The sequence below is a fragment of the Hippoglossus stenolepis genome, chromosome 3 (genome assembly GCF_022539355.2).
Source record: "Hippoglossus stenolepis isolate QCI-W04-F060 chromosome 3, HSTE1.2, whole genome shotgun sequence".
Lineage (NCBI taxonomy): Eukaryota > Metazoa > Chordata > Actinopteri > Pleuronectiformes > Pleuronectidae > Hippoglossus > Hippoglossus stenolepis.
The window spans coordinates 11644277-11658603 of NC_061485.1; the positions used below are offsets into that span (position 1 = coordinate 11644277).

General features: G+C 42.3%; 1 protein-coding gene across 2 annotated transcripts in view; it reads right to left on the minus strand.

Annotated features, from left to right (window-relative positions):
- Window positions 1-229: 229 nt before the first annotated feature.
- The window catches only part of vgll4b (vestigial-like family member 4b), a 39089-nt gene continuing 24991 nt past the window's right edge, over window positions 230-14327 (minus strand). For both annotated transcript variants that reach the window (XM_035152969.2, XM_035152968.2), the window contains 3 exons: window positions 6376-6643; window positions 5893-6010; window positions 230-5211 (listed from right to left, as the gene is read on the minus strand). In XM_035152969.2, coding sequence (XP_035008860.1) covers window positions 4958-5211; window positions 5893-6010; window positions 6376-6643 — 640 coding nt within the window. In that variant the 3' untranslated portion in view covers window positions 230-4957. The remainder of the gene's footprint in view (window positions 5212-5892; window positions 6011-6375; window positions 6644-14327) is intronic.

Sequence of the window (14327 nt, forward strand, 5' to 3'; positions counted from 1 at the left end):
CTGGTTATTTAAAAATAAGTTTTTATTTATTCTTGAAACATTGGGGCTTCTTTCTTGTTGGATTACATTATTTAATGAAATCTCAGAACTTTGTTCTTCAATGAGGCCTTTATCCTCTGTTGAACAAGTGAACCTTTTCACCTATTTGATTTTCCAACATAATCATCCCATTACTCGACCACAGACACAGCAGCACAGTTACATGAGACGGAGGCCACACACTCGCACGGTGGTTTAAAAGCACTTTATTGTTCATCAAGGCTACTTTACGTACAAAAAAGGTGGCCTGCCAAAACCTTTTCAGTAGGAGACACAGAGCCACAAATTGACTGTTGTTTTCTTAATACAATGTCTTTTCTTTTTTTTTTACAGTTCAGAGTATTACTACCACTAAGTACATGCTACTTCCACTTCAAAAAAAAAAAGGACCTGGAAAATGTGGTACAGTCAGAGTAAAGAGCAACTCCTCTTTGATTTATCTGCACAATTTATTTTCATGGTGTTTACAGATGCTGAATGGCCTCCAGATGGGAACCGTGACATCCTCAAAGCTCATCTGCTGCTCGGCTCCTCTCGGCCTCGCCGACGAGCAGCGGAGCAGAAGAACTTCAGCACAAAATCAGCTGAAATAGGTTTTGAGATTTTCATCGGCCAAGCTTCAGTGTCAGAATTCAACAAGACTTATCCTTGTTGCTTGGTTCCCATCTGTAAACCAAAATCAGTCATCAGAGGATTTTCTGAAGGAGCCACAATGTGCCGACATGCAGTAGTGGAAATGGAACTTGCCTGCTAGCCCGTGATTATTGTTGATTTTTTACACTTAAATGTTAATGGTTTGGAAAAGGCTAACGAGACGTACTGGGCTGGCAGCAACATCGATCTGTTCCACCGAAGCAAAACATGCGAACTGATCAAGAGCCTGCTGAGAAGAACAAACTCTTTTCTTTTTGCTCACGAGTGACGTCGCAGAAGTCACGCGAACAAACACAATGTAAATGAAGGCAGAACATCGGGGGCCAATGGAAGTAGCGATTGTCACTGACACCAGTGGCTCGTTGTGGTTTCATACATTTTCCGTGCTCCTGCACTCTATTAACAAAAAAGATCAACTTTTTTCACAAAAAAAAGAAAAAAAAGAAAATGCAATGATTACAATGTAAGGACAGGGGGAAAAAAACAATTAAATAGCTACATATCATTAACAAATTAATTGTTCCTCAAAAAATACCTACGATTTTTTTCTCTGTACATTCGTTACGCACAGCGTAATGATGGTCTTATAGTTACCTATTATAAAAAAGTAATTTTTTATTAAGTGATTTTCCTACAGTCTGTAGGGAGAGTGTGCCGAAGCGAAGAGAGCGCCTCCTACCTACAGGGTGGTAGTGAAACAATAATGAGAACAAATAATAATAATAATAACAGAAAAACAAACTCTTCTGGACACCAAGCCTCGTTCCCTCATGGTTTCTAACAAAATGTGAAGTACATCCCATCTGAGTCAGGGTCGACTGAATCTGAGAGGAGGAGGGGGGGACGCTGGGAAAGACCCAGTGGCAGTGAACGTCTCGCGGCTCAGACTGTTCTTACAGAAGCTCAGCTCCTGAAGCTCTGACCCCCCCACCCCCAAACCCAACATGACAAACTCACCACCCACTCTGAACCTGTCACAGAAAACACGCTGAGATCGTAGACGACCTGTTTGTGATGAAACCGACTCTCTGGCTGTTGGGTTAGGATTTAAAAACATGTACCATCAGTTCTGGCTCTGTCTGTTCTGTTCTGATATGAGAGGATGGAATGTGAGGATATTCGAGATCACTGACGTTCTGTGTACAGAACTTTAACGGATGTACTCGTCGTATTTGATTAAAGCCGAATCTGTAAACGTCCTGTTAGAGACATGCAATGACACTAAACGTTTTCCCAACTCTTCTATACGTTCTTCGCTCTGAACGCCCTGGAAAGTTTTATGGCATCGTGTGTTCCTCCGTCATACGTTATGTCAGAATAACAAGGTGTCCACAACACCAAGCGAGACGTCCGCTGGGAACTCTGGGACAAGTGGCTGGTTATCAGCTCGGTCTGTTGATGTGGAGATACTGAGTGTAAATGGGGCCTGTACAAAGTTCCCTATAGGAGGAATGTATGCGGCTGTGGCGCAGGCTCTTTTTACAGAGGAGAATTCATTTCTTCAGGCTGCAGCTGGAACTGCAGCGACAATACAATGTTGTTCAGAACAGAAAGCAGTGAAATATAAAGCAAAAATAAAAAAAGTCTGGACACCAAGTCAGGACACAATGAGTCAACTGTTGAGGTTTGAGAGAGTTTTGACGGCGCATCATGAATCCACACTGAACAAGAGTTGTTTTGTTCGTTTTACATCTCAACGTTGTTTCCAATGTTGTTTTTTCTCTTGAGCGGTAAAATTGAAACGAGTGTAAGACATTTTTCTATGTGTCAGAAAAATGTCTGAGAGCCGTCATCACTAACTCTGACCATCAACAACACCTTGTTTTCCAAAAGCTCTCTAGCCTGCTAGCTTGTCCTCTACTTAGTACGTCTTGGAGCGCACGTAGAGGCTGGTGCGAAGGGGGCGGTTTTAAGACGTCACCCAAATAGTCTCGCAACAATCGCGTTGTTTTACTGTATCTCAGGCTTTGTGGAAAACAAGGCCCTGAAGACCGATTTGTGCCAAACTGGTGTCTCAGCTCAGTCACGCTGAAGGCTGTAGCATCCTGTACCACCAATGGATCAACATCTTAAGAAAACCGTTAACGGGCAGCGTCTCCCGAAGCCGACTCAGCGCCCGGACGACCACGTCCGTCGTGCTGAGCTGGTTTTGAGAAACTCAGGTCTCAATGGTTACACAGAGCCTGTCCGGAGGCTTGTCCCACTACAGATGTTTGTTACCATACTGATATTAATGGAAAACAAAAGTACAAAACTGTAATAATAACAATAACAATAATAATATGGAGTACAACTGACCCAGCAGTGAGTGTATAGTGTCTATGTCCGTTACTAACAACAAAAGAAGTAACAACTACCGTCCAAATGAAAAGGCTAATAGTAGTTAAGATTGAAATGCTTAAAAACACTAATAGATACCAGCTATTAAAAAAAACAAAAGAAAAAATACATGCATCTGTAAAAGCATTAGTTTACCCTTCGAACCTTATAGAAATCTACCAAACCACAGTGTGTAGGGGGGGGAGGGAGGGAGGGAGGGAGGGGCAGCAGGGTGTCAGCCAAATATAATTACAACACCCGTGTTCAAAGAGACACAAAAACAAAGGGCGTGTTTGAAGAGATCTGAATAATCTTCTCTCCCCCGGTCAAGAAGCCAGACAGTTCTTTTTTTTTTATCTTCTTTTCTTTCAACCACAAAGTGACATGCAGTGTCATCTATCCCCCCGTCGCTGTCAGCAGTTCAGTTCAGCCCGTGAAGCACATCAAAGCTCATTGTCTCTGCGAACAGCGCTCTGCGACCCGCTGCACTTTGCACCACGTCCATCAACACCACCGCTCACTGATTTGATAAAAAAACCTGACTGTGCTCGTAAAACAAATCACCGCACAACAATTTGGCACATTATTTGACCAGGTAAAGACCAGTGGGTGAAGAATCTGAGTAAGACCCTACATCCTCATACTTTACACTCCAGTTGGCTTGATGTGAATTTGAAGGGATATTTTTTGCACATATTTCTCTGCATTTTCCTCATTACTCATGGCAGAGATGTGGAATAATATGGGTGAGTAAGGCTTCTGTAAGTTTCCATGGTGACAGCAGTTTACTTTAATTGAAGAGCGGCCTGTTCCTCACACAGTTTAACTAATTGTTTACACCCCAAATTTAATAAGGCTCGCTCTCTGCACCCACATGTGTGACTTAATGTGGACTCTGACTCTGCTGGTGGGGAACGATAAGTTAACATGTTACATGTGATGAACAAACAGGAAGTGAAATGGCTTGGGATGGGATTCTGCTTTTCACCCACCTTCTTTTAGTTTATGGCTAAATTAAACCAGATCAGATATATTTTTGACGATCGGGGAACACGGTATCCAAATCGATTATTACTCCCCGACCGTGCTGATATGTGTTTTTCCATTCTTCAGAAATGCATTGAATAAATAATGCAGCATGGTAATATTATTGGATGAAATTATGTCCAGGTCCCAGAAATGTTGAATTCAGTCAGTTTGAGTTTTCAGTCCCAGTGTTTACAGTGCCAGATTGTGATGTTGACATGTCAGCCCCCACCTTCTATGGCAGTAGTGCAAATCAGACCGAGTCGATCGATTAAGTTTACACGTACAGTAACACAAACAGAGGAGAGAGAAGGTGAGAGACTTAGAAGAGACCAGAGAGGAGCCAAGTCGATGGCTTTTTGTTGTTTTTGATCTGGGCATTGATAAACGTCAACGTCTAAAGGTTTCTTTGGTAGCACAGTCAGGTGGTTTGTGATTATTTTCTCCAAAGTGGTTCTTTCTCATCTCTTCTATCAAACATCCGGCATCTCATAACGCAGAAGCAGTACACAACAACTACTGTTAAAAATAAAAACAAAACAACAACAACAAAGAAGAAAAGAAAATGAATAATTAAAACACCGCCTCTCCTCCCTCTCTTTATGTACATATAACTACAGACGCTTGCCCGATGATGCTCCTGTCAGTCCAAGAGTTGAGCCCTCATCACTCATGACTGATTATTGTCTGACATTAGCAAACCAGAGGACAGTTGTTATATATTGCTGATTTGATCCTCTACGAGTGCATAGAGGGAGAGAGCAGGCTCGACCCGCAGGCGGGCGCTGCCTCTGGGACGCTGGTGACAGACCGACAGAGTGACAGGGACATGGATGTTGGAGTCGGGATGATTGGGAGTGGGCTGTGGGGGGCTGGGGGAGCAGGGGGGGCAAATCCCTCTAAAAATCTCTCGGGCCCTTCAGGAGACCACAGATGGGGAGTGGTTGTGGTTGATCATGTGACTGTCGGGGGAGGAGTTTGGGCTGCTGCCGGACGACGAGGGACTCCCCTTGTTTTTGATCTGCAACCAGGTCTCGCCCAGCGCCTTGGCGAAGTGGTCGTCCACCGAGCCAGTGATGGACACGGAGTTGGTGGCCGGCTCGGGCTCTTTGTAGTTCTTCCCAAGGCTGCGGCGGAAATGCTCTTCAATCACTGGGTCGCAGGCTGTGTTGGCTAGAAGAGCGAGGGAGGAGGGGGGGTGGGGGGGAGAGAAGGAAACAGAGATGTTTTAGTCCCCATGGTGACATAAAACTCACTTGTATAACAGGCAGTGGGTTATTTATTACCCAACATCAGCTGAAACACTAGTAATGTGTTTTTTATTTCAATGGAAAAAACGAACTCCAACATCTACTTCACTTTTTCTTCGCAGTTTTTTAACATTAAATCACTGTTTTAAATTTCACTGTTAACCTCAATGAGATCATAGGGATTTCACTGCGATCATAAAAAAAACCAGCCACAGTGAAGTTATCAACCCACAAAAAACATGACTGACACAGAGCAGAAGCCTCAAAGGACTTAAACTACACAGATAACAGGCAAGACTGTTAACAAAGCGTTCTGCGGCTGCACTACAACAACTGATGGGCCATAAAGAGCATCACTAGTTATAGAAGTCAGAATGAATGTAGAGAGTGAGCTGATGTGCTTTCATGTGCCCCCAGGGAGAAGTTTTAAACCATCCCAAAAAATCCACCCAATAAAGTTTACTGGTAATAGTCAATAGTGATTCATTATTGTGTTCAACTGTTCCTTTAACCCAAATCAAAAATTGCTAAAATAACAGAAGAAACACAACAAGCATGTCACGTGTGAGTGTTTGTACAAATGCATGTGCATGAGTGCACTCACTGTTGGCTCTCCTGTAGTTGTTAGTGAGGCTTGAGCAGCCATTGTGAGAGACTGGACAGTGAGACAGGTTGCAGTTGCGGTTGTTGGCTGGAGCGCATGTGATCACTGAAGGACGATTCTGAAACATAAGAGACCAAATTCAATGTTAAAGTTACATCATTGCCGACTTCTCTCTTATAAATGTTGGCCAACAATGAAACAAGACTTGCTAGGAGAAGGTGCAAGAAGAGTAAATAGAGCTTGGGAAATATTATAGTAAAGGAAACAGAGCAGGAGAAGAGTTGAGGTTTAAGGGAATGATTCAGTTGCCAACAGGGTTTTAAATCAATTGCAAACCTCCTCCTGTCGACCATTCAATTAACTCTGATGAAAGCACAGTCACATCATAAGGAGGTCGTACCAGAGCTGAGGTTTACATGGAAATTTTCAACTGATATAGTCAGGATGTAAAAAGATAGGGTTATCTCAGGATGGGCATGTTACCTGCTGGCGTTCCATGGCGCTGACTGCCTGCGGCACTGTGGTCATGGCTGCTGTGCTGCTTCGTGCAGGCTCCATCATGCTGTTTTTGGTTAACGCCAGTGGCTGGTCCATGCCGGCTAAGCTGGCCAGGTGCAGATGGTGGTGGTGTGCGTGGCTGTACAGATGGTTGCTGTGGACTGCAAGACCACCGGGCACCACCACTCGCTCGCTGGGGCTCCGGCTGCGGTCCTTAGAGACCGGGGAGCTGCGATAGTCTCCATTAGGTTTCCTAGGAAATAGAGGTAGAGATAAAGAACCACATTAATTATCACAAGGCAGATTAATTTAATGTCTAATGTCCTTCAGGGGTTAGGGTATGACGGGAGTAAATTGACTCTAGATTCTTTATTCCGCTTCCAATTATAAAAAAAATATTGTTCTTTGCTTAATAAAAGGACAATTTGAAAAGAAATTCTGAAGTTTAAAGTAATTTTCGTATTTTACATGATACTGGATCCAAAACTACACTGGCTATCAAATGTTCAAACCTGAGAGAGGGATGAGAGAAAAAGGAGAAGAGACTGGTGGAAATTTACAAAATGAAAAGGTGGTAAAAGGCTGTTAAGAGAGAATGAGATGAGGGCGACAACAGAGAAGATGAACAAAAGGACAATTGTAAATGGACCAGCAGATGCTATTGATACTGATCTAAAACATACACTCTCTTGATTGCTGGAGGATAGATTGATAAGACTATTTTGTACGAGCACATGCTCACACATAAACTCTCTTTTCTTGGAAGGAACACTAAAATTATCTAACATGGATGAACTACAAACTTGCCCCTGCACAGAGGGGCAAAGGGGCACAAAGTTCAAAATCACAAAAATCTACTTTATCTCCCAAGGGAGCCTGAGGACAGCTGCACTCACTGCTGTCCAGATGAGAACCTGGAAAATCCTGCAGCGTAAAAAGTAAAAAGCCAAGATGAGGGCTGAGTGCAGCTGCGTCTCACTTTCAACAAATCTTGCCAACGCTGTTGTCGACATATTTACGCTCTATTTTGTACCGTTTTCTTTCGTTTGACGTCTATTCCACAACACACTTTGACAGAAGGTGAACTGGCCACAAACATTCCCATTCCATTTGAGAGAGTCACTTCCCACCACCTCCCAAAAAAACTCCTGCTCTTCATTGAAAACACAGAGATAAAGACGAGGGATTAAAATAGTGACAGTTTAATACAACTCAGATTTTGGCTTCTTTTTTCTCCGGCTCCCAGCTCTGATGATAATGACTGTAATACGTAGTGAAGTGGTTGGGCCTGATATTGTGCACACTTGCTTGCAGTTTAACAGGTAGCAATTATTTTCCTCTGTGCGTCAAATGTGGTCTGTGTGCATGTGTGTGTGTGTGTGTTGGACTGTGTATTACACCCTTCCTGCAGCTCCACTCCCCTCCTACAATTTGAGGCCCAGTTACAGGGAGCGAGATTTACTGTACTAGGCTCTTGCTATCTCTTCCTCTCTCTCAGGCTTCAAACACCCACATGCTTCCCCACATCTCTTCACAAATCAACACACATACACCGCCTTTCCTCCCTTCTACACTGTAATACACACTATACATAGACAATGAAGCCTCAGTTGGGTAAAGGCAATTAAAATCTACTTTAAATAAGTTGCGCTGAAACAATTGAGGGCAGAAAACGACATGAAATCTTGTCTTTATTCTTCAACCAGATACTGTGTGGAGGCATTTCCCACCCATGTGAAAAGGTCTGAGTGAGAACACACAGCGGACTCAAAAGGGAAAAGAAGGGAAAAAAGCTGCAGCCGCTCTTTAAGGTTTGTTTGGATGCAAAACAACAAGTTCAGGCTAACAATTGTAGATCCATGTGACCAGGCAACCTGACTGCTGGGTCAAGCATCTGGAGCCCACAGCACCGTCCTCCACAAATAAATAGTCTCCGCAGAATACAGAGAGGGGGAGAGGAAAGGCTGAGGAGAGGTGGGGGGGGGGGGCTGCATGTGAATGGTCCGGACCTCTACGATAAGAAAGAGTGAGGTCGGTAGTTTCCTTCGTTTGTGCCGAGAGCTTACATTAGCAGGGAGACCCCCCTCTCTGTTTTCTCTCTTTGTCTTTCTTTCTTCTTTTTCTCTCACAATCTGCTGCAAACTTCCTGAGGGTTATGGAGGGAGAGACTTGGCAGCTCTTACACAAACCCAGGCCGATGGCTCAACATCCAGCTTTTAGTTTTTTTCAAGTTCCCTTTTTCTACAATAGTCAAAAATAATTTCTTTGTTGCATTAATCGCATTAAAATCAGGTCATAATAATTACCAAACTGTGCACAAGTTCAATATATTGTTGCTAAAGGACACATCGACTTTTAATCAAATTCTACAAACTCTTATATTCAGCTAAATGGCTGAACAGAAAACAAAGGTTGATCTCTCATCCCCGTCCCAGCAGCTGGGTCTTCAGTATGGTTGTGGAAGTTGTTCCAAACTTTAATCATTGCCAACGAGTGGGCATGCCCACATCCTCACACAAGAGGGGCCGTCACCGGAGCCAGTGAACGGGATCAACAAATCCAACCAATGAATGGCGTGGCTGTTGAATCCATCACCGCCCCCGCCTTCCCCTCGCCTGATTGCCCACCAAACCCCGGACCACAATTCATGCCAGGGATCATGCATTCAAAACCCACTGTGCCTTTGTCTCTCTTACTCACCTCTCAATTATCGTTAGGGCTGCAGCTGGGGAGAGAGGGAGAGGAGGGAAAGGGCGGACAGGGAGGGCTACGCATGAGAGATGGGCATGGGGCTGGTAACAAGGGCGAGAGCAGAGACAGAGGGCTGCCAGTTCTGGGGCTAGATGAGAGGTTGAGAGCTAAAAGTGGGAAACCGAGGGAGACAGCCTTTGAAACGTAAAGAACTCGGAGACTTGGCTCCTATAAGGGAAGACAACATGTGGCAAAAAGTTGAAAAAGAGAAAGAGATTAGTGAAGCAGCTGAATATTACTTTTTTCACTGAGTTACTTGTCACTTTAGGATCAAGCATCAATATGGGGCAGCATCCTTATGCAGCTGCTGAAGGTTGTTCGTCAATAGCCAAATCTGTTGTTATTGCCTGCTGAAGTGACCGTTTTAGCAGAGATTACCATAAGTGGCTTAATAATTTTACTACAAAATAAAACTTTAGCCTTTATCAAGGAGAAAGCTAACACATTACAGGGTCTGACCAATGATCTGATGGTCCAGGGCTAGTCAAAGTTAATGCAGGGCAAGTTGATTGACCAGTGAAATGTCAATTAAATGTCTCAAACAACGGAGTAGATGTGAAATCCAAAGATAAATTCAAGTTCAAACCACCGTATGCACATAAGTAACTGTTATTGGGGATGTCATCACATATCACAGTCTAATGTTGGCACCATTATGAGATACTTTCCTGAAGTACTTGTGTCCAGCTACCTACGTAGCCCACTTCATGGAGCTAACTCCTTAAGTTGTTTAAAGTTCAGTGTCTGGTACTAAAATCTGAAAATACTGACATGATCATACACTCTTCCTCTCTCCCTGTAGCCTTTGTTGATGTGTGGCACTCAGTTGTTTTTATATTATTCACTGTAATATTTGTTTTCAGTGAGAAAACAATAAATAGCTTATCACAGGTGTCAGTGCCCAGGACCGACTTTTCTGTTTTGGCTGCTCACTGGTCAGTAACTGTATTAAGTTAACATGAGTTTCAGTCGTTTCCTTCATATATCTCCCAATTAGAGACAAAAATAAATTATGATGTTTGATAATGTTAAGAATATTCAAACACCACTAATGGCTACAGTCTACACAAGGGATGTGACTTTAATGGGCTGTGACTGGAATCAGATGATGTTGGTGTTTGCTACTTCCTAAAGACACAAAGAGCCTAGAGGGGTGCGTTTGATTTGTTGTTCTCATCCTTGCCAGATTCGAGCACTGTTTCACTATTCAAGATTGCTTTACACGTTGCATCCGGGCTGGCTGGACGTCAACAAAAGAAAGAAAATTTCAATAATTTTTTCTGTAACTCATTTTAGAATATTAAAAACATTTGACTATGGTCACAAGGTGGAGCGCCTCTACTTTGAATGTGATTTGAAAAAAAAGGGAGATCACTGATTCTTTTTTCAGTTAAAAATGGAAATGTTTGACCAAGCCCTGCGGCGGGCACTCACTGAAAGATCCCTTAATTTAAAACCCGACCAGTCAAACCCTCATAAATGGTATAGTCATATATCCTGGACAAAACTACTTGGATCTGTCATTATATACTGCCTTTTAAGTAACCATTCACATGACAGCCTGTCTTCAAGTTAACCTCAAGTTAAAGATCATAACCATGATCATGTGTTTGAATTTCTCAAGATTAAAAAAAAAAAACACAGTTATGTGTCTGTATTCTTGTAAAAAAGTAAGAACCAGTAATTTGTCCTTTGTATGTGCAAACCTGTCTAATTGCCACAATGAAAATCTAAATAAAACAAGTGGAACAATGACTTTAAAAATATGGGTTGGTTTTTAAAAGTGTGCTAGGGTTAGAGACTGCCAATTTGGTGAGCTAACCATATTTTACTTTGAGGCAAAGATACAGCAGCTGTAAAAGCTCTGAGCTTTTTCTCACAATTGTGCTCCAAAGTCTTCAGAGAAAACCTCACTACAAATCTTTGGTTGGGCAGAGGTTCCATCCTACTCCTTTACGAAATAAATAAAGAAAGAGCAAGGGAGGGAGGGAGAGAGAGATACACACAGGAAACATCTGGGAAAAATCAGGGTGTAGACAGAAGATGACAAAAAAGAAAAAAAGAAGACATGATGAAGGCTCAACCACAGGTTACAACCAGACCCAAGCTCTGCGAGGTCTGCAGAAACCCACAAAATGGCTATTATACATATATATATATATATATACATACACACACAGCTTCACAGGACTTACCCGGACTATGTTTTCTAAAGTATACAAACATCTCTGCACAGTTTACTCTGATCAGCCCAGGCATTAATATTTGCATCCTCAGTGCAGTCTTAGGATAGGTTTGCCAAAACTCGCGAAATACACTTCAACAGGTATAATTTAGATACTGTATATTGTTGTTGTCAAATTATCTTCTTTGGCATACAACATTTAATATAAATTATTGCAAAGTATCAATGAAGACGCTATGTTAAATCTTACATGATGCCTAAAGCATGTTAGAAAGACCAAGCAACTGTTTTAAATCTTTCACATTTTCACTCATGCAGATGCTGATAGAAATCAAACGCACATTTGCCAGTTGTATGACTGCAGAGACAGAGAGCTGAAGAAAATCCTTTGTTATTAAAGCTGGGACAGATCGGATATGGGAATAACCACAACAAGAAGGCAAAGAAAACATGTGAACACGCACGCACATGCGCGCACACAAACACGCACATTGGAAAAAAAACATGCTCTCCCTCCTTTTCTCGCATGCTCACACAATATATAAATAGTCAATAGGGTAACAATGACTTCAGCAGCTTTGACCCTGCTCACGCGCACACGAGAGAGAGAAAGACGGGGAGAAAAAGAGAGGAAGAGAAAAAGAGATTTTCTCCCCATTTGGCCTCTGGAGAAACTTCCATGAGAACAACTTGCTGATGAAGTTCCCAGTAAAAAGCAGCTGCAGCTTCTAAATGCTACAGTACTTACTGCAGTAAACTGACCAACTTGGATTTTGCTTTTAGGTCTTCTATGCACAGCATGAATAAATGTGAGATTACACTCTGCTAAAAGAATGAAGCTTCATTTCAAACCTCTGATTCACTGTACACGTGGCTGGTTTTAAACCAAGTCAAATAATCAGTGAAAAAACTTTGCATTATTTTAGAGAATGTGAGCAAGAAGAGGGATGTCTTCCAAGCAATTACTACGAGGAGTTGAACAAAAAAGTATTGCAATTCTTTTTTGATGATTACAGAATTGCCAAACTAAATCTAGAAGCAACATTTGACTTATTATTTACACTAAGAAAGTTTAATATACACAATAATGTAAAGGTTAGCCGTTAGCCTGTTAGCATCCGCAAGTGAGGTGGAGAGCTGTTAGTTCAAACTGCGACTTGCTACACCCAGTGCATAACTTCTCCCATTTAACTGTAACAGTTCAACTTTCGAACTGATAACAGCTGACTGCCAGCTGTTGTTGTCCTCTCGTCTCAAATTCACAGCAACTACATGAACACTTTGTGTGAGAGAGAATTTGGGTGCTTCAGAATAAAAGCACCAGTAGTTCTGCTTTGATTCATTTCATTATCAAACTGTAGTATAACTATTTAAATGTATTATAACAGTACTGTATGTACCTTTATAACTGCTTTTTAACTATTGTGACATTGTAATTAATTCAACTTTATTACAACAGAACTAACAGATAGCAGACTTATATAATGACCTGATGACCTCTTGGTCAGTAGTGATCCTTAAGTCCCATGCAAAGGGTTTAAGGCAGTGCTGCTGTTGAAATGAAACTGATGGATATTTATTTATCTAATTCAACATCTAGTCATTGCAATTATAGCATATTGCAATAGTGATATTAAATACTTGTATACTATTGTACCAGCTCTAATGACAACAAATCCACAAAATATGGTTGCAATCAAAGAGAATAAATACCTAAATTCGGACATATTGCCCAGCTTTATTCCCTAATTAAAAGCCAATGCGAGTTCCTGATCTGTGACTGGCTCTTATTTTTAAAGAGGGATGAAAGAGCTGAGCAAGAGGACTTTTATACTCGCGGGTCTACAACTGCCGAGTGGCTGGCAGGCAGGCAGGGAGGCAGGCAGGCGAGCAGGCAGCAGCAAGCTTCCAGCCCGCAGGCTCCAGTGGACAGGATAAGGCTTCTTTGTTCAAGACTCCTCCTACTCCTCAGAGAAATGAGAACTTAGACCCTGCTGCCTGACAAGGAGCCCACTCACCACACACACACACACACACACACACACACACACACACACACACACACACACACACACACACACACACACACACACACACACACACACACACACACACACACACACACACACACACACACACACGGATGATCCACAGCTGAGCAAGCCCACACACATGTATAGACAGCACACACAACGACACATGTACATACTTGCACAAACACATGCAGAGTCAGCACAGACGACATATCTACATATCAGCAAAGCTTCACAGCAAAAACTTTTCATACTGTCCCAAATAAAAAGTACTAATTTGGTTCATGGTTTTCCTTCTCTCACTTCAGTTGCACTTTAACGCAATCTGATCAGACAACAGAGATAACTTGAGTTTCCATCTTCCCGGCCACGCCCAATATCTAAGGTGTCAGGTGTCTGCCTGTGTCAACACTGAGTGAAAATTTGACTGAACTCACAGACAAAAGACGACCTACGACACACAACTCAATAACAACACACATTATTTAGCATTAGACCAGGTCAGCTTGAATGAAAACTGCCATTCAAGCAAAACATATGAGAAGGTATGTTTTTGCAAAAGAGGAGACTGAACACAAAAGCTTCAAAAAAGCAGGAAAAGTCAACATTGTGCAGAGAAATCCCTGCAGACAAAACACGAACTACATGGACAGAAGCAGCTAACAAAATCCAACAGCTAGTGTGGTATCAGATAACAATCTCTGGATATCTGAACTGTATGTATGTGAGTGAGTGAGTGAGTGAGTGAGTGAGTGAGTGAGTGAGTGAGTGAGTGAGTGAGTGAGTGTGTGCGTGTGTGTGTGTGGTGGGGGGTTACAGGGGCTCTTTCTCTGGTTTGCTTTCTAGCTTCTTCCCAAGAACTTAGTCCATCATTTTCAAATTACACCTAATCACTGCTCCTATGATTGACAAACGAGTTCAATGAAGCAGAGAGCTCATGCATGTTAAATAAGGATGAGTCGAATGCA